The sequence below is a fragment of the Phoenix dactylifera genome, chromosome 8 (genome assembly GCF_009389715.1).
Source record: "Phoenix dactylifera cultivar Barhee BC4 chromosome 8, palm_55x_up_171113_PBpolish2nd_filt_p, whole genome shotgun sequence".
Lineage (NCBI taxonomy): Eukaryota > Viridiplantae > Streptophyta > Magnoliopsida > Arecales > Arecaceae > Phoenix > Phoenix dactylifera.
Genome location: NC_052399.1, coordinates 21,352,317 through 21,377,971, shown reverse-complemented (window position 1 = coordinate 21,377,971; position 25,655 = coordinate 21,352,317). Strand labels below are relative to the sequence as shown.

Genomic DNA, 25,655 nt, shown 5'->3' with positions numbered 1-25,655 from the left:
GACAAAGAGGGTACGAATGTCGTGCTCCTTCACTAACGGTTTCATTGATGGACGGTGAAGGTCGTGCTCCTCCTTTTGATCATAGACAGTGTTTAGGTTCGTCCGGTAGATCTCATCCCCGATTAGGACCTTGAACTACTCCGCCGGTGTGAGAAGCAGGCATGTGTTTAATCCTAAATTGGCTATACAATAAGTAGATTTTGGATACTTATAAAAAAAAAAAAGAAATACAAATAACACATTTTGACTGGCCTTTTTGGGTAAGGTCCTAAGTTGTTAGAAATATTATCAAAGCATGAGTCCATTAGAACTGACTACGGATTGATCGTGGTATTTATGAATGGATTTGAATGGATTTGGACCGTTAGCATGGTGAGTATGCCAAAGCTCAAATGGAGGCAGTATTTGAGGATTCATGCGGGTGTGCGTTTAGTCCTGCATCACATATGCACTAGGTAGATCTTTAGTTCTTATACAACATCAAAGAATGCAAATAACATATTCTGACTAACCTTTTTGGGTGAGGTTCTGAGTTGTTAGAAATGATATCAGAATCGTCCCAAACCATAGCCTATGTGGACTAGAGGACTATGCAGTATGGGTCCATTAAAACTGACCACTAGCTGATCGTGGTATTTGTGATTGGATTTGAATGAATTTAGACTCTTAGCCTTGCAAGGATGCTGGGCTTAAATGGGGGAGAGTATATGAGAATCTATGTAGGTATGTGTTTAGTTTTATATTGGTTATGCATTGAGTACATTTTGGATATTTATACGAGACTAAGGAACTCAAATAATATATTCTGGCTAGTCTTTTTAGGCGAGGTCCTTGGCTATTACAGCTAGAATATTTGGGTCCCCCACCATCATTGGAGAAGCATCCAATGGTTGCTTTCCCTTGTTGTCGACTTCTATTAGTGTTTCGCATGCAACCTTTCGGTCTCCTCTGAGAGGAGATGGAGCGTTTGGCTGAATCTGTTTGAAGGGATAAGGCAGTTTGTATCAAGGCAGAGGGCGGCATCATGAGGAGAGGAGGTAGAGATGGTCCGCTTCTCCTTCTTTTTCTTTCTCTTTTCTCTATTCCTTTTTTTGTTGCTTTTTTACACTAAGGTGATTAAAATGTCTATTAGATGGAACAAGAATTATATGAGGCGGACACTATAGAATATCATATAGAGTGAGACTCTTATTTTGCCATATTTTTGTAGTGCTTATTTTAAAGAGAAAACCCAAAAGTCAAATAGGGATAGGACTTCTACTACTAATGAAGTTCATCAATCTTGTAACTTAGAAAAAAAAAAGAAATTACACACACCAAGAGATATGGGCCACGAAGAGAAACCGTCCACATTCTTTTTCTTTCTTATTCAGCCTCTCCACTTATCCTCTTCCTTATTAAGCCTTCTTTCCCATCCATGAGGTCTTCCTTCTCATCCCAAGTCTATTTCTCCTCCTCTAAATTCCTCTCTCTTTTTTATAATCTTTGCACCTAAGAGTTCATAGAATTTAAGAAATAATATATATATAGTTTTTTATATTAGACAAAGCTAGAAAGCTGCATATCGGTACTGATGAATACTATATTCTGAAAACTATGCAACAATATACTTAGAAGTATGTATTGGCTTACGAGATGATTAATTTGCTTGGTGTGTATTACCTGACCATATAGTGCGTATTGGTAAAAATGATATTTTGAAACTTGTGTATCGATTTATTTGGAAGTGTGTATTGGATCATTATTAGGTGTGTATCAAATAGATTTGCAATAAATATCAGGAAGTCAATGAGTTTGTATCATTGACTATATAGTATGTATTGGTTAATATAATATTTTAGAAACCGTGTATCAACTCACTTGGAGATGTATATTGGGCTGTTGGATAACTAATTTGCTAAATATGTATCATCTGATTGTGTATTATATACATAATGAACATCATGTTATAGAAATTATATAACAAATTATCTAAATGTGTATATTGGCTTACTAAATAACTTATTTACTTATATGTATTACTCGACTACATTGGTAAGTACTGTATTTTTTTCATAGTTTTTTCAATCATAAGACTAACGATTTCATTAGTCGGAGTTTATAATTTTTAATCTTTTTAAAAAATAAATACTAAAAAAATATAATAATAAAAAGTCTTTTTTTATTTTTTTTTAATTTTTGGTACCTGTTTCGTCTGATTTTTCTTCGATGGTGCCGCTGAGCTGCTGTCACTGAGCTGGAGTGTTTTTTCGTCCGTTTGCGTGACTTGGGGGGTGGGTCGTGGACTTCCTCCATGAATGAAAAGTTTGGACCGCTGAGCTGGTATCACAGCTGGAATGGTTTTTCGTCCATTTGCGTGACTTGAGAGGGAGAACTTCCTTGATGAATGAAAAGTTTCGACGCCTATCGCGGGGACAGATGAGGGAGAAAGCAAGGTCCTTTCTCATGCTATCATCAGGGTGTGTGTTTTTTTTTCAGAGTTGACGTGATGTGGCAAGAAGTCTTTCAGTGAGAACCAGAGACAAGGAAGAGCGTTCCTCAGAATACAAGAGCCGGGTAATGTTATCGTTACCGAGTCTCAGTCAGCTGAAATCTTGAGAGGGATGGATCCTGGACTGCGCGTGATATATGATACCATGTTGTTTGATTTATAGTGAGGGATGCTTCCGAGAGGCCGTGCTTTGTCCCATCTTGCATTGCTTTGTATAACAATTGCGAGTTTTCATTGATTCTATATTAGGATTTTGCTTATGCCATGCATCTGACTCGGAAAAATTCAACGGCGATGAGAGAACAAAGCGCGTGAAAGAAAGACAGCTATAGCGCATGCTATAGTTTTCCAATATTATACATATCAAAATGATGAAATTAACCTAAAGAGTGTGGAGGGCGAGTTCTCTTCAAGGCATAATATTGAGAATGCTCATTGAATGAACAATTTAATAATATATTTCAAATCTAATCAATATTGATATATCGAGTATCTTATCTGTTGATACGAAGTATTCTGACGATCCCCATGATTTGAGTCCGAGCTCAGCAGTGGATCATGAAATCCCAGTTCTTCATTGAAGAGTAGAGCAGTTTGGTTGCTCACAAGGCGCATAACCTTGAGGTCACGGGTTCATAACATTCTGGAGTTACAAAAATAGTTATTAAATCGTTAGCACCATATAAAAATATTTTTTCTAGCATAGCTGTTGGTACAAATAGCAGAAACTTGACCCATGGTAATATGCAAATAGGACACTTTCAAGTATACATAGAATTGGCGAATGCAAGGGCATAATCTCAAATCTTGACGTACACTTACATTCTTGTTGATATTTGTGGACTAGTTATCATTGCGCTCGTTTATGGTATGGATATTATTCTTAAAGTATGATTGTGGAGTTCACGACTTTAATACATACTATTGATGTGTTTTAGTATCAGCATATGTTGTGAATTGATAGGACATGTGATGTACATATATCTAAAAGCTAACTAACATAGTCTTCCATCTTGATTCACACATGTTTTGAAAGACGTTGAATGGGCTATTGAAGAACTAGTGATGAGTCTATAAAAAAGGTTATCCAACCACAAATATTTAACATAGTAATTCTTAAAATATGCTGAATAATAAAAAAATTCATAAATTATGATCCTTGAACTTTAGCTCATCTCTGGAAAAATGCCACTATCAACTGTTCAACTTGAACTCCACTCTTCAACCTGCCCCAACTCCTACCGGAGCCAACCGCGAACTTACGCAACACAATTAGGAGGAGAGAAATTCCGGCAATGACATGGCAGATGAGGCGTGTTTGACCCACAAGCTAACTAGTTAACATTAAGTAGTAGTTGTAATAATAATAATGGTAATAGTAATTTTTAAATTAATTGGATTAAATAGGAAATTTGGAACAGTCTAGTGATTGGTCCATGGCTTGGACGGTTCATGTTTCGACGGATGCCACGTATATTGTCGCCGACGTCTTGGTTAGAAAAAAAGACAAGGAGACACGCGTCCGGCTGATGCGACATGTCTGTCACGCGTCGGATTCTGATGGTACAACCATCGGCCGCCGCCCACGTGGCTGCCAGCTGGGCCGACAGGCCTCGACACTTTCTCTCACTCGACGTCGAGGTGGGCCCCTCTCTTCTTGGCGTCTTCCGGGCCGTCGGTTTCCGCGACGGCAGCGGATAAAGAAACCGGGTTGTTGCGGTGGTCCCAAATTAGAGTCCAACGGGGCACGATTTTCGGCGAACCCAAACCTGAACCGGCCCAACCCCGAATCGTCCTTGGTTCGGCTCAGATTTTTTTTTTTTTTTTTGGGTACATTGGGCTGACAAAATTAAAAAATAAAATACTACATAAAGGTATTAGCATAAAATCATGACCTATCCAGGCGAAATTTTAAGAGTGATGAGCTGCAAAAGATGTAATTCGGTCTACAACATCATTTATCTTTTGGTATACGTACATGATCTGATGAGAATCGCATTCTTTCAGTAATTTACAAATATTATGGAGCAGCAGTCGATGATGGATCGAGAACCTCCAACCTCAAATCCACCCAATTATTGTGGCTGACTCTTTCTCCAGAATAAGGCGGTCCACGCTCCCGTATCTATTTTTAATATATACTTCGTCATGGCCTTCCGAGCGAAGCCTAACCTCCTCGTGGAGTCGTAGGCATGAGGGACTCGGATTTGGGTAACCGGTTTTATTTGTGGGACGGATTGTCAGAATTTTTCTTCGTGTTGCTCGTGAGCGTATGAGCGTCCACGCAAGCACCTTTATGTCACACGTGTCTGGCTCTGATAAGGGGACCGTCAGCACGTGAAACACAACGGAAAAGTAATATGAGGACGTTGCATGTCCACGATTTTCTTAACGATTTATATTAGTTAAATGTATTCGATTAATTTAAACTGATAACAAGCAGGGAAGATGTGCATCCAATGAACGTTCTTGAAGTAACGAGGTTTTATTTATTTCTACTTGGATATGAAGAGGACAGGGGTGGCGTGCTTGCTGATCTCATTCATGCGTTTTAATTGGGACCCACGGAAGTTGATATTCCGGCAGGCGGCAGTAGGTATAGAAAACGGCCAAGAGAAGAACACAAATCTTTGCTTCCTTGCCTCCCGTTTAACATGCATTTGGTTCACATTTGGAATCAAAATTAAAATAAAAGTCAAAATAATCATATTTCTCTAGTGGTTCACGATTAGAATTACAATCGGAAGCTTATAATTATACTTACGACTAGTAACCAATGCAATACTCTGTTACGACTATTACCTTTTTAAACCTGTCAATGGAGCCAACATGAATGTTTTCTGCAAAGCATATGAACCATTCAAACATCAGATCAGAAAGATACATCCTTTGTTTTATTTATTTATTTAGTTATTTTTGATAGAGAGAATATATGGCTTTTCTAGAGGCTCAGACAAAATCCCTGAATCGACCTCAGCTTGCTCGCTATCAAATTTAGAGCCCACTTAAAGTGATTGGTCTTGCAAACTTCTCTAAAGGAACAAAACTTCCACGCCAACGTAGGAAAATTATATCCTACACTGTATGTAACGCATAGACGTGTATACTGTCAATTATAGTCCCTCATTTTTATGAGCTTCATTTATCAAGTACTCATCTTGATGCATTGTTATAAAAACGGACGATCATTTTTTTTTTTTTGGTACATCGGCTGCTCATGCTAATTTGCATGAGCATAGCCTGAATTGTCAAGAAAAATAGACTACCCAAGCTAAAGAAATGTCCGACTCTCGAGTCCAAAAAAAACTACCAGAATACTGGGCGGCTTAAGAAACGACTCAGTCAGCCACCCTATTTGCCTCACGGTATATATACATGCACCGCTTGGAAGGAAACACAACCTCTTACCAACCACCGGATGTCGCTGAGAAGCGGATGCTCTGCTTCCCTTCAACCCTCTTGTAGAATCCACTCTATCACCGTAGCCGAGTCACTCTCAAGAGTGATGCGCCTAGCTCCTAGCACCTGAAAAACGGATGACCATGAAAAGATTGGCTGGCACCCCAGTCCAACATGACCTCACTTTGACTCCAAGATCACTCAAATAGCATGGAAGCAAAGGGCTGCTTGGATGCGTATTTGAAGACTAAATGTTGTTGTCAAGATGTACACATGTACCTCGATAAACTTCACGACGTATGCAGCCCATTCGTCTATCCAAGCTTGTTCTCAGCCGTGAAGCAAAGTCGATAGCAGGAACCTTTTTCAGATAAAACTGCAACCTCGGACACGCACGCTGATGAAGTCAATCACAAAACGCAACGAGGAGGGGATAAGATTCATAGGAGGCGTTTACATGGTCACCCCAAACTCTGATGGTTTCAGTCTGGTGAAATTATCATGAATTGCAGCAATCTTACATAAGAAGGGGATATTTTCACTGCATCCGATTTAAAGTAAATATAGAAGGTTCCTTAAATAATTAGCTCAAGTTAAGCACAAGATTGGTTCGAGAAAAGCTTGAATCAAGCTCAATTCCAAAGTAAACAAATAAATCTCGAACTAGCAAAATAGGCTTGATATTAATTTCAAGCTAGGTTCAAAATTGAACCGGCTAAATCAAGCTCGACCGGATAAGGCTTGAAATACATGTATTACATGTAATATATATTATCTTATATATAATATATAATACATAAAACATATATTATATACTATTTATATATAATATATGTTATGCATTATGTATGATATATGTTATATGTAAATATTATATATAATATAATATATACTATATATTGGTTCATTGGATTAAATTTTGATTAATATTTTTTATTTTTGAAACATTAAATGTGAATTCAGATTTAAAACCAAGTTTTGGAGCCCTGCTTTAATTCAAGTTTGAATCGAGCTTATCAAACTGATCAATTAGGCGCATGCTCATCTTGATTCAAAATTAAGCTCGAAATTATGATAAACAAATTGAACTTGAACTCTGAGCTTGAGTTTGAAATTAATTTCAAAGTATCGTTGATTAGATCCAAGCTCGGTCAAGCTCCATCCGACTACATCCTTACTCGTGGGCCTTGGCATCCTTAGGGCTTTGGCGGAGGTAGGGCCTTGTCGATGCGGACGCCCATGCTAAGCCCAGTATCAAGAGTCAAAAACCAAAGAAATATTGCAAATTCTTCTCTCTAGGAGTTAACTATGCGATGGATTAGCCGGCTTTACAAAGATGGTTGTAAGCAAGAGAGACAAAATGAAACCTCCTAGCACAAAAAAGTAGCAGAACCTGGAAAGAAATCATGTATCTAATTCACTAATGGCTTTTGCACAACAACAGTCTCAATTAATGGAACATGGTGCTAAAAGGAAAGGAGCTTGTGGGTACTAAAAAGGAAAGGGCTTTATCTTGCAAAGGATTACCACTATGAGCAGGCACTTTCCAAACGTTTAGTTGCAAATTTTTGCTGTCTCTGTGGTGACAAGCATATTTTAGATAAAGGGTACAACCCCATCGAACATATTTAAATATTGAAAAGTGAATTACATTGATAGGATTTCATAAAATCAATCTTCTAATCCAATCCTAGTATTAGTGGTCCAACAAAAGACCTAAATCTAAAACACAAGAGTTCATGGGCCACATCCAAAACTTTGAGTCGGTCTGGATATAGCCCAACCAAAGGCTTTACCCAATCAGCAACACAAAAAAAATCTACCCACTGGCCCATTAGTGGGCCGTTAACTCTAGGAGAATGTGTATGAGTAAGCAAGGGATTAGCTGAATTTAATGAAAACTATCAGAAAGCAGCATCTCACTTCATGGTTATCACCAAGAAGATAAAAGACCCCAAACAACAGCCAGGGGATGCCGAGGGTATAGGCCTAAATCTTTCATCGATGAAGGGGAGAATGATGTTGAAGCAAAATGAGCACTATGGTTCATAGTGCATGATCAAGTGTTTTGCCTACTGCCTCGCACTCTATTGAACCAAATATTACAAAAATATGAATTGTAGCAATATACTTTCGAACCGTGTCTTCGGTTGCTATAAAGAATTGAAGTCTTGTCTGATGCAACAAAAATTTTACTATCGAGTGTAAAATAAAGTGCTACCTTATCCAATTAGGTTCTTACGTTAAAACCAGAAAAAACCCGAGTGCATGCATTTGAATTTAAAACTACACCGAACCATTGGGGGATAGACATTTTGATGTCAAATGCTGCAGTGAATAAAAACTATTATTCAATTTGAGTTGGGAGGTTGATCATCCATACAATCATTTTAGTAAATTAAATATTAATTTTATTGCTAATCCAATCGATATTTAAACAAAGATAACAAAAATGCGAAATCCAAGCCTTATTGGAGAGGCACAATGTTATTATATACACTATGCAAATTAGGACCCTTAGCATCCATACAAAGCCTTTCAATAAATTTTATATTATATATATATATATATATATATATATATATATATATATATATATATATATATATATATATATATATATATATATATATATATATATATATATATATATATATATATATATATATATATATATATATATCTTGTGATTATAAGCCGGACCCTCTCAGCGCCGCGCGGACGCGATCCGATAGATAGAATTAGAAGTAGAGCGGACGAGCGAGTTCGAAAGTGAGAACCGATCAGTTCGACGGGCGTCGCCCATCGGCTCGTTTTTTTCCTTCTTCGATCCTAGACATTATGTAAGCGGAAAAAGAAATCTCGAACAAAAGAGGTTGTTTCTCTTCCCAAATCTTGTTGGGTTTTCCTCCTCTTCCCTCCCCATTCCTTCTGGTATTCGGAAAGAGTTCAAATTCCTCGCTTTCTGCGTTCTTTTAGACTGAATCACCCTCCTCCTTTCTCCGAATCGGCACCGAAATTCTTTGGTTCTGGATTCGGATAGCGCTGGGGCTTTGGTCAATTAATCTCAGATCATGTTCAGTTCTTCCGATTGATGCGTTTTTAGACGATTTGGTCAGGAGGGTTTTATTGTTTCTGGGTTATAGGTTTGGATTCTTGGCGTTCTTGATGGATCTTTGTTTGGTCAATGAGATGCCCATCTCAATGCGTTGCTCCTCTCTGGGATTTGAGGGCTCTTGATCTCTGCGGGACTGGGTTTCTTGGGTCCGGGAATAGATTCTTGTGGTTGAGGGATTTGGAGGAGCCATGTTCTGGAGGGAGAGGAGGGGAAGGGACAGCAGAGAGCAGAACGGCGGCCCTCCTTGCGGCCAAGTCCGGGTCCTCGTCGTCGGAGAGCCTGGTATTCAATCGATTTGCTTTTCTTTTTCTTGCGGAATATTGAAATTTTCTTTATTTTCCTTTCTTTTCCTTTCTTTTGTTACTGAAAAATTGGATCTTTAGTCCTTCCGGCTAGATAGTCGGAAATAATTTACCAGTTTGGTTCTTGAATTGTTTAGATGATCAACTGTTCTTGCTCCCACCGATTGTTTTGCAGATTTTTTTTTCCTTTTTTTTGATTTTGTGTTCCGTTTTAATGTGTATTATGCGAGATCAATACAAATGAATGTACTTTCTTATTGCAAATATATTTAACTGTTAACAAGACGACTGATTTTTGGAGTTTAATTTGCAGTTTATGTCTAGCTGATTGCATTTAATGCCCATTCTGGTTGCATTAATAGAGCCATGATCACGTTTTATTTTATTTTCAAGCGTGTGTGTGGATGCATGTCTGCACTCTGAAAGGAGCATTTCATGTTCGAAGCTGAATCAGTGGTTTCGCAACATGGATTTTCTCCTCAGGTGTTGCACAGAGTCTACATCTAAAAAGGGTTGTCTGAAAGATGGTTATCTAAAATTTGAGATATTAAGTGTTTTTGTTTGCAATCGATCACGTTTACAATTAGCAGTAGAACGAACATAAAAACATGAGAAATCAGTAAGTTTAAATATTTTTCCCTTCCCCTAGTTGGTATTTCGCTTATGCAGTGTTGGTGCAAAATTGCATGAGTAGCAAGAGTTTGCATCCAGTATGAATTACCTAATATATTTTGTATAGCCAGAAAAACAATGCACTTTGTCTACTATAGTATGTGCTTCTTCTAATTAGTTTTAGCGCACAATTTTTTCCATGCAATGCATGCATGCATGCATCCATATCTATGTTGTTTGTATGTAGGTATTCTTATGTATATGTCCGTCTGTGCCGTGCATGTTTGCATGCTAACCTATTGCAGTATTTCTTGAAACATGATTTTTTTTTTTAAAATCACCTATCAGGTGTTGGAAAGACATCACTAGTGCATCTAATTGTAAAGGGTTCTTCGATTGCTCGACCATCTCAGACAATAGGATGTACAGTGAATGTGAAGGTATGGTTTTTACATTTTTCTTTTCAATTGGCGATATGCTTTCACTTAATGTTTCCTCACAAAATCTTATTTTTTCTTCTCCAGCATATTACTTATGGAAGTGCTGGCAGCTCTTCTAATAGCATAAAAGGTGATGCAGAAAGGGACTTCTTTGTTGAGCTTTGGGATGTCTCGGGACATGAACGGTATAAGGATTGCCGATCTCTTTTTTATGCACAAATCAATGGTAAGTCTTATATTACATCAGATCTTTCATGTTTTGGATTGTTTTACTTGTCATAGCTACATATAGGGCTCCACATGTCCACAACGTCGTATGTTCCTATTGTTTTTCTTCTTTTTATATATGGTAAGGAACATAATATCTGTTGAGGAGGATATTACTAAATTTTACTTCTTATTGTGAAATCATAATGGCTTGTAGGGGAATAATTGTCCATGAATGCTATATTGATATTAATGGATTTTGCTTTCATGATATTGGTGTGTTTTTGTAGAAAAATGTATATCAAAATCTTCACAAGAATATGAAAAATTGTAATTTTTCACCACTGAATGTGAGAAAAATAGGGCTAAAAGCAAAACATTGTCATCTTCTATGAGGGAAATCACTCAAAGTCATTTTCAAGTATGGGAAGTTCCAAGTCAGGCAACTTCAATATATGCTGTAAAATGACATAAAGACTGGATGAATGGAATAAACCATGAAAATTTATTGTTTATAGATATCTAAGAGGCATTGTTGCTTGCGCTGGCTAATTGGTTTTTGGCAGCTACAATATCGGGACAAATGGGCGTCAGGCTATGGAGGCTGGTGACAATACTTTTGCATATGACAGCATCATTAAGATCACTATTGTACTACTTCTGTTCATTCATGATGCATGCTTGAAATTTCTTTCTTTTCTTTTGATAAAATAGTGTTGGATTTTGCCTATGATAAAATAGTGTTGGATTTTGCTTATGATAAAATAGTGTTGGGTTTTGCTTAATCAGTATGGTACATGTTTTCATGATGTTTTTAGAGGAACCAGTTCTGACCTCAGGTATTTGAAGATTGCCAAATAAAAAGAAAAGATGATGCCCTTAGGCTTCACATGACTATCCAAAAACTTTAGGAGTTTATTAGTTTATGGTTACGTATTAAAAGGTAAGTGTTATGAAGAGACCAAATTTATAGAGTGGAATCTTCTAAGTTTTTGATGGGATTGGATATTGAGAGAGGGATAGGTGTGCACTTGCATGGATCAGTATTGGAGTGGGATGGACCTGCTTTTCTTTGCCATTAGCCATGCAATGTGAGCACATGATTGGAACCATAATAACACTACTATCCAAATTATTGAAACAATTTCTATTTGGTCGCATTTTTTTGCCTTAGATGATTAATTCTTTAAAATCTTCTTCTTATATGAATTATTATAGAATATGCAATTATTCAATAATTATTGACATATTTTATGATTTATTCAAAAATTATTCGTGGCTAATTCAAGGAACCTTTTATAAAATACAAATTGAAAATGCTACATATTGAATAATTTTGAATTCTTTTTGAACATTTTGTATATCTTCTTCATTTTTTTGGGAATTTTGGATCTTTATGTTTAGCTATATTGTTCCCAAATTTCAAACCTATAATCATATAAAAATCGCATGGCCTTATTTTTATGGTTTGGTATGTTACTGTACTCAGCCAACATGTGACTGGTATGGGGGTAGATGTGGTACATGAATCCTTGGTTAGTGAAGTATTCAGGGGGTTAGTTTGGAAATGGATCTAGAATAGTGGGTTGTTGGCCTCTGTCCTTCTTTGCTTGGTTTCTATATTTGCATCTTTCCTTTTCATGTCATTTCCACCACCTCTTTGGAAATTATTCCTGTTGCTTGTCTCTTTCCATGAATCACTTTGCCTCCTGCCATGGATTGATTACCCTTTCATTTATATTATTGGTTGCGACATTATGCAGATTTTCCATCTGCATATGCATGGTATTTGATTTATTCTGTTTATATTGTCTTGTAATCATCATCTTGTGCATTTACCGCAGGCCTGCAGCCAGCCATTTGATGATCTCCAGATTTATTCAGCTGTGATATTCTTTTTGATTTTCAACTTTGATCTTAATCCAGGGATATTGAAATTATTATCATAATCTGAATATCTTTCACTTTAGCATAATATGACGATTGTTTATATTAAGACTGTCCACTTTGCAGCCTGTTCGCTCATAGGACATGAGAAGTGCTTCTTTCTTACAGTTATTAGATGATTAGAAGCCATGCCTTGACAGAAATAATATGTAGGGGCTCTTAAGAATTATGTCCTTGTGGTTTCATTAGTCTCAAATTTTGTTTATATTGTGGCTGCATTCTAAAATGGGATAATTAACAGTTTTCGTAAATAAATTTTCTTATTCCCCTTGGGTCATGAACATAGATAGTGCACGTTACCCATATCTGATGACGTATGACTTAACAATAAAGGGGAAAATGCTGGAAATACCATGTTCAATCTATGATAATAGCAAGGAAATGATCATTGCATGTAATGTTTGTTTGTTTATTTATTTCTTTGAGAACAAAAGTATAATTTAGATCAGTTTGTTTATTGAGAATTAACATACTTTAGTCATTTTCCTATTTTGACACTCATCCATAGGCGTTATATTTGTTCATGATCTCTCCCAAAGGAGGACAAAGACAAGCTTGCATCGGTGGGCAGCAGAGATTGCAGCAACTGGGACGTTTTCAGCACCACTTGGATCTGGAGGGCCTGGAGGTCTTCCTGTTCCTTACCTGGTTATCAGTAACAAAGCTGATATTGCTGCCAAGGAGGGCATCAGGGGAAGCAGTGGAAACCTTGTTGACGCCGCTCGCCAGTGGGTTGAAAAGCAGGGCCTACTTGCATCTAGCGAAGAACTTCCTTTAACAGAGAGCTTCCCAGGCAGTTCAGGCCTTATCACAGTAAGAACTATACATACATACATATTATGTGTGCGTGCGTGCGTGCGTATGTATAAGTTTCAGAGTTTAATTTCAGGTGTTCTGCAGTTATGCTGAGATATGTTGTAATGCACCACTTTTACAACTCTTTCTACTGATACCTAAGTCACTTGTTACATGCGAACTTTCAAGATAATAATTAGTCGTGTTGATTTATTGGTGTTGAATATATTAGATCTGTCTCCTTTGTTAGCTTATCAGAAATTCTCAGTGCCCTACTTGAATAATTTCTGATCTGTTTTAAATGCATTTTGCTTGTTGTTAAGATCGGCATCGAGTCGTAAATCATAGAAGGGGCTAGCTGATCGGATCGTAGATCGTAAGATTTTGTTTGATTTCTTATAGGACTTTTTAACTACACAAGAAACGTGGAATTGAAATATGGGTCAACTATAAAGTAAATGAACGAAGAAAGCCATACATCGAGAACTCTAGTTTTCACAAATATAGGCCATATATAACATGTTTAATGTGACCATTTTTTTATTTGGTTATTCAGGAAGTTTATATATTATCTAGCAATTTAATTATCCTTTTAGCTATAATATTTTTGGAGGAAACATGAACAAATCTTTAACATATGCCTGTAAAAAAAAGACAAATATGTGCAACTTGTTTTTAACTCTATAGAGTCCAATAGTAGGTTTGCTAATTTTACTTCTTAATACTTACTGATGATAACTAATTTAAAAGCCACAGTCACTTGATTTATAGATAATGGGTCTACCCATGATTTAACATGTAGTTAGCATATCAAGCTAGAGTCTATGATTCGAAGGAATGTATAGTCAATTATGTGGATCTAAATCTTGTGGTCCTACACTAAGCCTGATCCTAGGATGGGATTCGGATCGTATAGGGCCATTTTAATCCAGTTTGTAAGATCCAGATCATGAACCGTAAGATTTTAACAGCAATGGTATTTTGTACTAGGTACGGCCTGAGGTAATATATGCATGTGCAAAATGTATGTGCAATGTATCACGAAAGTCTGCTATTTATTGAAAAGCAGCTATGCATACTCTGAAATCTGCCATACTTCTAATAGATGAATTATAAAAATGGAGTTGCCTTTGTTTGGAGTTGTTTTAAGCGGTTGCTATAGTTGGGCTAATTTGTTGCCTTTTCTTTAGTCTTTTTTGGTTTCTGCACTTGTTTATGTAGTTCTGTTTTTTTTTTTTTTGAGTGGCTTCTCTTTCTTCCTGTTTGGGGTTAGTTCCTGTACATGATGCAGACTTCTACCTACTGTTTTTTTCCCTGTTGTTACCTCCTTTGTGTACCATATCCATACGCTGGAATACCATGTTATTTCAGTTGGATTAGATCCAAATCTTAAAAGCAATTTCAGAGGGATTGGATTTGGCTACACATTATTGTGATCAAATTCTAAATGCCCTTTAGATTTGTTTTTTAATGAAAACATTGTAGCTTAATGATACTCAAACCTTTTAACAAACTTAGTGTTTGTCCTTACATCACATGCCCCTTGATTTGAAAGATGTTGGCTGTTTAACTAAATGCTATTTTTCAGAATGTCTCTTAATGAATTGTGTTGGATTTGGTCCAACTTTTGAACTTGATTTCATTTCAGTGTTGGACTTGGCTATCCATAGCATGTTCCTAAACTGATCCAGTCACAAAGCTAAAATGGATCTAAATGGGTCACTTTACAACCTGACCAGACCAAAGACAAGGCCTAAACCTATTGCAACTTAAAATGATAGGCATATGATTATTTGTAGTATTGAAGAACTGCTATTTAGTCTTTGCAAAATAAATAAATAGCAAAGAAAAATTTGGCTATATAGTTTTGTATCATTACACTGAGCAAGAGATGATAAACATTAGCTAGATATAGTGATCTGTGTTGATACTATATCTACTATAATATTGCTTTCATCATATAGACAGTAAATTTTCCTGTGCCCTAGTGATGACATAGGCACATACTTAACCCAATTGATCCCAGCCTGTGCTCGACCCAACCAAAACCAAACATATTGGTTTCGGATTTGGATCTAGTTAGACCAAAGGTAGCCTGATAATGTTGCTATACTTGCTGACCTGAATCTAACCCAGCTGCAGTTAGTAGATGAGATGGATCTGCCTGATTGGAAACTGATTCTAGCATATCTTGAACCCAAATTGACCCATCTGCAGATATATAGATTTGCAAGTGTCATTGAAGTGGGTGCATTTCCAAAAACAAAGGTAGGTTGCACCTAGCTACCTTTGCAGTCAACCCAAATTGACCCATCTGCAGATATATAGACTTGCATGTTTAGGGTATGGAAGATGTTAACATTCTCAAAAGTTTTTGTTGATTGTGTTGCAAAATGTATGAAAATGTTTGGGCTGGTTAGGGTTGGTGGGTTCAGGAGCCTTTTATGTGCTTTCTCTGCTGGGAGTGGATACTATGAGTTGGAGGCTATTAGTGAATCTGTTGGCACAACATCTAACCAAGTATCATCTTCAACAACCTCCTATAGATGTTCAGAAATTCAATTCTCTAGCACCTTTCACAGAACCCACATTATCATGTGTGTAATTATATTGCAAATTTCATTGGTTATCCATGTTAATTTTTCTTTTGACTTTTTATTTACGACTCGTATTATGTCTTATCTTAAGTTCTTTATCTTGTCATGCATATGTTCACTATTCAGTGTGTACTCTAGCAATCAAATCTTGTTTAGATTCTTGTAGGAGCCAGATCCTCTTGGAGACTGACTTGAGAGATCACTTGACTTGCAGCATGTGGCATGGGACATTCGATACTCTAAGTCTACTTTCTAGCCATTAAATATGTATTGTTTTGATTTTTTTTTTGGGTTAAAAATATTACTTAGTACTTTTTGACTATATAGGTTTTGAAATCATTCTTTTATATTAGCTTTTTTTAAATTTCTATTTACTATTTGCAGGCTGCCAAAGAAGCTAGATATGACAAAGAAGCTTTGATTAAGTTTTTTCGCATGGTATGTATCAATGCTATTGTATCATAATGTGGAAATTTACTAATGTTTTTATTTGGTTGTAATCTAAGTTTAAATGTTAGTGACATGCATTTGTTCAGTTGATCAGGAGAAGATATTTTTCTGATGAACTACCTGCACCAAATCCATGGTCTGTAGCTGCCCTGCAGAACTCCGTCCAGAGGTTGGATGAGATTTCAAGTGATGATGATCAATTTCAAAAGAATTTAAGGTATGCACCTTTTAACTTTTATTTTATCATCTTACCTTCACCGATCCTTTTCTTGCCTGTGCATTAATTACCTAGTGGTACCTTATTTGACATTAACGTCATCCTTATTTTTCCCTTAGAATTTGTTTAAATTGTATCTCAACCTGTCTTGATCTGTCATATCGAGGTTTAGGATCAGGTGCTTATAGCAGCGACCTCCCTGCTTTCAAATAGAAAAATAAAGCTCTCTGAAACAAAAGTAGGCCTCTGGAAATTATGTCAATACTGAATGTTTGTGTGCATGGGTAAATTATAAGACTAGGTGTAAGAGCATAATCTATGCTACAATATCCATAAGGTTTAAGGTGAATCCTGTAGATTGTGGTTCCAAAACAAAAGTGAAATAAATATCAATCTGGTAATTACAGAACTGAAATAAATATCAATTTGGTAAGTACAGAGAAATGGATAAATGAATGACTGTGTAAGAAACACAAGTTGGAAAATCCCTCTACTGGATTCCTTAGGTGATCAAGATTTAGAATTTTCATATGCCCACGTGGCAGGCCCCTTTATGGGCAAAGTTTTCATTCGTGCTGTGGAAAGTTAGCAAGAAGAGTACTTCAAGCATGGTTTGTAAGTTTCATCCATGCTAAATCTAAACTGGAACTTTTCATTTTTTCCCATAACCATTCCAAATATAAGTTCATGGTGATTTGGGCAAAACTAACTTATAGGGCCATAGTTGTGTATATATAGGCTGGCTTTTTATGCTTGCACATTTATATATTTAAATTCCGAAAGCATTTTAAAAGTAACGAACTTGGATCTAGTAAGTTTTAAGAAGATTTGAAGTGTTTTAGATGTATGTTTTTAATTCAAAGCTATAGAGATTTGAAAGTTTTTTGGAGATTTTTTAGGCAAAAGAGATAAGATGTTAAGTAGACTGGCCTTCACAAGTAGTGATTTGTGAGATAAAAAGTGTCATGATGCACGAGGCTCCCATCGCTATCGGGGAGGATCAAATATATGCAGTCTTATCCCCGAGTGTAGAGAATTTGTTTCCATATTTCAAACCTGTGACATTTAGTTCACAATGAGCAACCTTACTGTTGCACTAAGGCTAGCCCTTCTTAGTGATTTGTGAGGTATGAGATAAAAGCTCTCTTAAGGTGTGGAAGTTTTAAAACCTAATAAGTTATATTGTATTTGCTATTTTTCCCCTATATTTCATGTAGATAGATCATAATGTATTTTCTAATCAATCTCCTATACATTATGCAGATAAAACATCTTTAGGCACAAATATTTTGGAACAACCATCAATTTTTTAAGCTCTAATAGAAAATCTGGCAATTCTTCATGTGCATATTGAATTATCATTAATTTTTACTTTCTTTAGATTGCTATCTATGGACTATTTTCACATATTTATATATTATTATCCACAATTGAAGGATATATGACAACCAAATGACATGAAACATGCATGCTAGCATTTTTGTTTTTATTTTTAATATTTTATTAAATTAAGATTACAAGGGAAAATACGCCCAAAATTAAGTAATGCATTTACTCTATAATAATGTCTAATATACTTTCTTGCCTTTTTTACTTCATGTTATATTTTAAATACTTCAACCTTTTTTGAATTTTTATATCTTTATTATATTTTCATTGAACCTGTAAAACTCAGACATTACTGCTGAAATTGCTGCATGTTCCAATGATTTAAGTACTTCCCTGTATTGGTCCATATGGCCAGTACCTACCCTATTGGTGACAGTCTCGTGCTTTGTATGGCCCTTGGTACCATATTTACAGAAACATATGACATGTATTGGGTTTATATTATGTCAATACCTTTGTAATGTTTGTTCTGCATTTTCATTTGATAGTTATTTACAAGTTGATAATGGTGAAGACAGCATGAGGATGAGGCCCTTCTTTCTTAATTTGTATCATTTTCTTCATGGAGCATGCATTACGAGTTATATGTATGTATGGCATGATGCAATAAATAGGCATAACACTTAAGTAGGTATTAATTCTATTGTTTGACTTGGATAAGATGCAATAAAATGGATAAAACGTTGTTAAAAATTCCCTGAAGTAAGGCTTGAATGTCGTGCTTGGGAGCGTTTTTTTTTTTTTCCATCAGAGAACTATGGAGATCACTTATAGTATCTTGGAAGGTCTTCTACTATTTCTCATGGGTTCCGCACACACTTACATGCCTGTTCACACGCATCCGTGCACACTTGTATCTGTTTTGCACAGGAATTAAAAAAGGGGTAGGAATAAAATCTTTAGTCAGCAGGGTTTAAGCACAATATAGCAGGCAAGCAAAGGACCGGCTGGAAGTCCCATGCAAATGCACGGCTTAGATAATCATATTTACATGTCCTATATTATTGAGATCTTGATATGCGGCAGATATTACTCTAAAGCATTGCCTTAATAATGATGAAAGTGCTTGTGGGGCAACCTGATCTCATGTGATTTACCTCATGGTTGTTCCTGTTGAATATGTACATTTCTTATTGTTTCTTTTTCTGGTTGAAGTCTTCAATCATAATGCTTCATGTTTCTGGCAGTTTAAATAGTGAGAGCTACAAGTACAATGTGCTCCCCCCTCTCCCTGCTCAAAGAAACCTAACGCCACCTCCCACGCTCTATCCGCAGCAGCCAATGTCTACATCTGAGAATTACAGCTTCCAGAGATCTTCAGCATCTAGTTTGCCTGTTGGCAGCACCAGATCGAGGCGAGCTGATATCAATGTCTGACTAAAATCTGACCACAGTTGTCTTCAATTCAGGAGGAGACTGCTGCATGGTGTGCAGAATTACGGATACCAGAAAGCAATTTCAGCAGCTGCTGAAGATGTATGTGGTGGGATTCTTACTGTTGCATTTGATGAAATTGCTTGCGATGTGCTCTCTAGTTTGGAGTTGATCTGCATGCTCTGTGTGACTTTCATCATGGCCCTAGCTATGCTGCTTGGATTTTTGATCATTAGATCTATCTTATGGATGTCAATCCTTTTCCCGTCAAGACGCAAACTTTGTTTGGAGGCCGAAGCACAAAGAAAAGCCCCCCTCTTGCTTTGTCTGCCTCCAATTGCCATTGATTCGTTTACAGATGTTCTTGCTAAAAGTAAAATACTTGGTTGTTTGTAAGACGGAAATAAACAGACCATCTTTTCTCGTTACTCTTTTTGCATCCTTCATGATGGGTTTAAATAAGGAGTCCTGGCCAAAAAGAAAGAAAGAAAGAAAGAAAGAAAGAAAGAAAGAAAGAAATCCATAAATTCAATTCTCCTCAAAAGCAAGAACACAAGAATTTATTTCAAAATTCTCTCTCAGAGAAAATAGAAAGCTTCTATCTCTCAAGAAAGTTACTTCAAAATTGATCTGAAATAGAACGGCCGGCACTTGCCATGCATCATTTTAGGAGATCAAGAAACAAAACTCCAGGGAGACGAACTAACCTTTGGCTCTCCGTCGACGAAGACTACGGCTCTGTCTCGATAGGGGTGGAGAGATGTCCCATCTCTAGGGCTGAAACGGATCGGGAAAACCCTCTCCGAGGGGGACCTGAAGGCGAAGATGGATCTGAGCCCGTACCTGGCGAGGATCGATTAGACCTCGAGGCGGTCCTGATCCCGCCCTCCAAGGCTCGACCGGAAGATATCGATCGGCCCTCTGCCTCGTTGGAAGAGGTGGACCTTCACCCACGGGGCGCCACCGGACCTACCAGGTCTAGGGTTAGGGTTTCCTGGCGGCCCTTCGGCGCCGCCTTCTCGCCCGCGCTGCCCCCTTTCCATTTTATTAAAACTTATCCTAAAAGGGAAGCAACATTTTAGGTCAAACGATATTGGTACTTTCGCCTTTCTTCCTTTTTTTTTAGTTATTATAAATAATAATAATAATAATAATAATAATAATAATAATAATAGAATAAAAAGTCTTCCATGTCGAGCCTTTGGGCATGAGACAACGGACATCGTCCACCTGATGAGCGACTCGGTTACGGGCATACCCATGCGCGCATAGATACTTTTTTTCTCTTGATATTTGATAATATGCTAGAGAATGTATAACTTTTAGAGCCAGCAATGTGTACGGACCGCGAACTGAGCTGCCTCTTTGTAGCCAGTCCTCTATAATTATCACTTTAGGGCACTGTTTCTCTCTATTTTACTCTCTTCAGATTAGACCTGTCAATCATGGCCGCCAAAGCTATTGTCTTTTTTTTGGCATTTTACCAAACGACTCGTGCGCACGAGTTGCAAACGAGGATGTTAAAGCCAGCACCAGATTTAGGAGCACGGGCGTGGATCTATCCGTCTTCTTGGAGGATCTCACCGAGCTTGAATATGCTCGTGTTGGTGTACGCAGAGAGGATGCCTACCATGGCGACTTCATCAAGCTAACCACGCCGAGACAAAGCACGCACAATAAGTCCGATGCTCCATGATGGCATTTTATAGAACAATTCCCGCACATACGCTGTGTAGATGATAATGTTGGAGCTGCGGCCACCATACCATACCTAAGGGCAAGTTCAAGAGCAAGGGAGCAAAAGCAGGCCTCAAAGGAATATGCCTGAGTTTATTCATAACCAATTCTAAAAACACAACAGAAGTGTGGATTTCATATATCATAGGTAGATAGAAGGAGAAGGCTTCAATTGACCTTTCCACCATCCTCAGGGACATAAAAAATCGTCACAACTAAAGAAAGAAACCAGGACTATGGAAGAGAAACCAACAAAATTTAGTAATCCAAAACAAGCTTCAGTCCTCTCTTATTGTCTAATACTCTAACAGCAACATAATTTCTACATGTCTAAATAATTCAATCACAGATTTTTTTTTTTTTTTGACTTATTTGTAACTTGAACCGGCAATGCACACTTCCGTCTTTCCTCTAAGCCAACGTCCTGCGAGCTATTCGGCGTCTTCGGGCGGTGCAGGCTCATTGATATCGATATCTAGATAACGACGTTCTGCCTTTGGAGCATTCTCTGATGATGATGAGGGTTGGTTTGCTTTTGTAGCTTTCTCTGATGATGAGGAAGGTTGGTTTGCTTTTCTAGCATTCTCTGATGACGAGGGTGCAGCAATATTTTCGGGACCCGTCCAATGCTTCCGCATGTGCCCACCAAGAGCCTGCCCCGTTGGGAATACCAGGCCGCAGATCTTGCACCGATGCTCGGAGACTTTCATGGCCGAACCACCACTTTGGCCAATCAAATTACCTTCAGCTTGTGCTAGCTTTGCTTCTTCAACTCCTGCATTGCTCTTGCTTTTGTTGTGGCTGGCTGTATGACCCCCGAGTGCTTGGTGAGTGGAGAATGACTTGTTGCAGGCGGTGCACAAATACTGCTTCTGGTCTCCGGCCAACTCGGTCACTACTTCCAAATCATCTTTCTTCTTCGTTGGCTTCTCGCTCGACATGTCCACTGTTTCATTGCAGTCGATCACCGAACTATTAATGTTTTGATTCGAGCTCTTTTCAGTCTTATCTACATCCATTTGTGCAGTAGTGCTGATTTTCAGATCGTCCTCATTGTTCATCGCTTTTAAATCATATGGTACAGAGTTCCTATTTTGTTGCTGCCTTGCTGGGGTTGAATCCAGAGAGAAACCCCCATTGGCCAAAAACATAAGATTCTTGGCAGCATTGATCAATGGATCCTCCGACTCTTCTTCAATCCTGGGATTGGCAGCTGCTTTGGCTTTCCTACTTCTATTTGCGTTCGCGTACCACTTCAATGCTGACGAAACTATATTGCAGCTGTTGAAATTAGCAGCTGGTATCGGCACCAGTGTGTTCCCTTCCGGTGGTGGAGTCAGTCCTCTCCAGTTTCTCTCATGGCTTCTCATATGACCATACAATGCCTTCATCGATGAAAAGTTCTTCCCACAAAGCTTGCAAGTGGCATCATCATCCATATGTTTCCTTTTTCCGAGATTATGAGAGACTGCTTTATGATCGGCAATACTCACTTTAGTGCTCGGAGGAAATCCATCACTAGACTGCTGTTTCGATTCAGCACCAGCCTCTGGGCTTCCAATAATTCCATCTTCTTCAGTGTCGCTCCGAGCTTTCACCTGACAATCTAAGGCTGTTAAACTCCGGGGTGAAGATAGAGTATCACACGCTACATCTCCGTCGTGGTATTTAATCTTTCGATGCTTTAATTTCCTCCGCAGCAGAGCTTTTACCGTCAGCTTTTCAAAATCACTTCCGTCACCCATCTAAGAAGCAAAGAATTGTAAGAAAATGATTTAGTACACCTTTCCCTAGATAATCAGTTTTCAGTACCATGCAGCCACAAATCTACAGGAGAGGAACAATATCAGCTTGTAAAAACTGCGAGTAAAAGCAGCGGGCATGTTTGGAATTGCTTGAAAAACAATTCCTGATGGTTTTTTTTTCGAAATGTTAAGAGGTTGCTTCTTTGGGTTGATTGAAACTTATGCATGAAACACGAAAAATAATGAGTGCGTCTTGCTAAAGAACAAACAAATTGGAGGTTTTGAATGAACTGCGCAAAGTCAAATTTAAATCAACCTTATCATGCACCCAACAATGGTCTTACCGCGTCTTTTATCTACACACGAAGATTAAGCCTGGCTAGCTACAACAGTGTGATTCAATCTTATTGACACAATTCAACCCTATGGACACCAAATAAACATTGACAATCTACTACCAAAAAACACCAGGCAACTGAAAAAAGCGCTTTCTAAAGCACTTTCTCAGAAGCTTCGAAGTTACAGAAAACTACGTTTTTTGAGGAAAAAAAGCAATGCCAAATGTAGCAGACCCGCTCTTCTTACGCCATGTATTTCAGAGATCTAAAAGAAAAGTTAGCAGAGATTACCTCAGTTGCAACCTCTCCACGGGTGGCCTCTTCTTGCAGTCACAAGATAGCTCTTAGGTACGACCTTTATAATCTTCAACTTCAAATCATGACAGGAAACCAAGTGATCTGGTGTTGAGGACAAACAAACACTAGCAGAAGCTCTTCACGCAGCTAAACGATGGCAGCACGGATGGAGAAAGAGAAAACTTTATAACGTTCTCAAGCCAGAAAGCTCCCTGGGAACGTTCTCGCTCTCACTCCGAGAACAAGATAGAAACGGAAAAAAAAACCAGAGAAGAATCCTTTTGTTTCTGGTTCTTCCTTGACGAGGTAGCAGAAGCTCGAGCTAAGAAACCCTGGCAGTGGAGAGGTCAGAAAGAGAGCAGAGAGAAGGAATAAACCAAACCGTATGATACAAGGGGATATAAAGTTCTGATCTCCGAGAGTCCGAAGGCGTCGATTTCGGGGAATAAGCGGACTCGGAGTCGAATCTCCTACTCCTCCCAGCTTTTGATAAGTCTCCAAACGTCCTTTATGGAAGGTGGCAGTTGGCAAACCGGATTCTTGGGGGTAAAAAGAGATCCAAATCCTATAAATCATAGTGCTTAACCGCTTATCTAAACTTTGTCCATATCTGCTATGGAAATCCTAATTTTACTGTGTTTCAAACTCTTCCTTACCTTTTATGGATACACCAATCAAAACCGTCGGATTAAGGAGTGCCGTACCTTGTGGGACGATTTATTTTTTTAATTTTTTTTTATTTTTGGTTCTCCCTATAGAAACATGACAGGGGTGAGCCAAGTCTGATTCAGTGTTTGATAAATCGCGCTTGAACGCAAAGCTGGCTCCAAATTAATTTCAAGCCAAGTGATCAAAAAGAAAATGATTAGGTTTGATCAAGCTCTGTGCAATATGACTCGAATATATTTATATTATGTATATATTATGTGATAATTGATCATTGGAACAAGGCTTTATTTAGTATCTTTATTCTTTTCTTACTTCAAATCGATTAAATGTTAGGACCAAGCTTGAATTAAACTTAAAAATCAAACTGTAACCAAAGCTTGAAGCTGGAATTGATCTCAAGCCAATTTAGAATTATCGATCTTATCAATTAAGCCCAGCATAATCGTGAACAAATCAAGCTTGATCTTAAAGTTAAGATCAAATTAATTTCAAACCAAGCTTGATCAGGTCCAAGCTCAATCATCTCAATTATACTCCTAATGTCACTAATTTGTTACGCGCGACTAGCTTGCATAATGGAGCCACTTTGCTGCATCAATATTTTGGCGGACCATAGGTAAGCTCAAACTCGCCAAAGCATTGATATAGTGGCATGTCAATGGCACATTACAAGCAGGGCAGGTCCCAAGTAATTCGACTTCCAACATTTTACATACATACTCTTACAACTAAGAAGAAATCCAATTCCCTATCTAAATAAAGTTTGTTGGATCAAATTCTCTATCGGCCCTCTCGCCAACTCCAGGAGCCATCTCCTCCTTTCTTTTTTTTGTCGAGATAGAGATAAACCATAGAATCACAAGGAATAGGATCTTCTTTGGAGCGATTTTCCATACGGGTCAATAGATACAGAATAATTATTTTTTATTATTTTTTGATGATAAAGGGCAGAGATGTGGTGTAATTATAATTTATGGTTATGCTTCTCCTTATCTTTCTCTTTTTTTGAGTTTTTTTTTTTGCTAAGACAAATATTTCGTACCGAATATAAATACACCCAATAAAGTCAGAAAAAAAAAGGTCACAAAGTGTCCGAAGCAACTCTCCCTCTCCGGCCTACATGATGCTTTCAGAATGACTAGCTACGTAGGCAGCCACCTAATTCGCAGCCCTGTTAGTCCCTCTAAATACATGCTTGGCCTTGAAGGCCACCCTATCTCTCACCATCACCATCACCATCCTTTTCTCTTTTTTTTCCTCTGTATTTAAATATATAAATAATAAATAATAATAATAATATTCCCAGAATTGGAACCGGGATCGCTTCCAAGTTAGTAACAATACTATTATAATAGCCAGAAGATTTCCAACAACGGCCCATTACTATGTTTGGTGTTAAAAAAAATTATTGAATTTTTTTTTTTTTTTTTGATTTTGAAAAAGACCAGCAAACAATAATCCAATTTTTATAGCCTATGCTCGTTGCTGGACCCCAATTGTACACCAGGAGCTCCAAGACAACTAATACTTC

General features: G+C 37.7%; 2 protein-coding genes across 3 annotated transcripts; one reads left to right on the top strand and one right to left on the bottom strand.

Annotated features, from left to right (window-relative positions):
• Positions 1-8,606: 8,606 nt before the first annotated feature.
• LOC103709775 (small GTPase LIP1-like) lies at positions 8,607-19,782 on the top strand. Of its 2 annotated transcripts, XR_005513013.1 has the most exons (8): positions 8,607-9,290; positions 10,271-10,362; positions 10,447-10,588; positions 13,025-13,329; positions 16,293-16,346; positions 16,445-16,575; positions 19,152-19,588; positions 19,674-19,782. XR_005513013.1 is itself a non-coding variant. In XM_008795276.4 (7 exons), the coding sequence occupies exons 1-7, from the start codon at positions 9,197-9,199 to the stop codon at positions 19,339-19,341; spliced, it is 1,008 nt and encodes a 335-aa protein (XP_008793498.2). In that variant the 5' UTR covers positions 8,607-9,196; the 3' UTR covers positions 19,342-19,594. The 2 variants fall into 2 exon arrangements, 1 of the variants encoding a protein (XP_008793498.2); XM_008795276.4 differs by lacking the exon at positions 19,674-19,782 and having other exon boundaries at positions 19,152-19,594.
• Positions 19,783-21,148: 1,366 nt separating this feature from the next.
• On the bottom strand, positions 21,149-22,820 carry LOC120111736 (zinc finger protein ZAT9-like). The gene has a single exon (XM_039129613.1). The coding sequence runs from the start codon at positions 22,818-22,820 to the stop codon at positions 21,507-21,509; it is 1,314 nt and encodes a 437-aa protein (XP_038985541.1). The 3' UTR covers positions 21,149-21,506.
• Between the last annotated feature and the right edge of the window lie 2,835 nt (positions 22,821-25,655).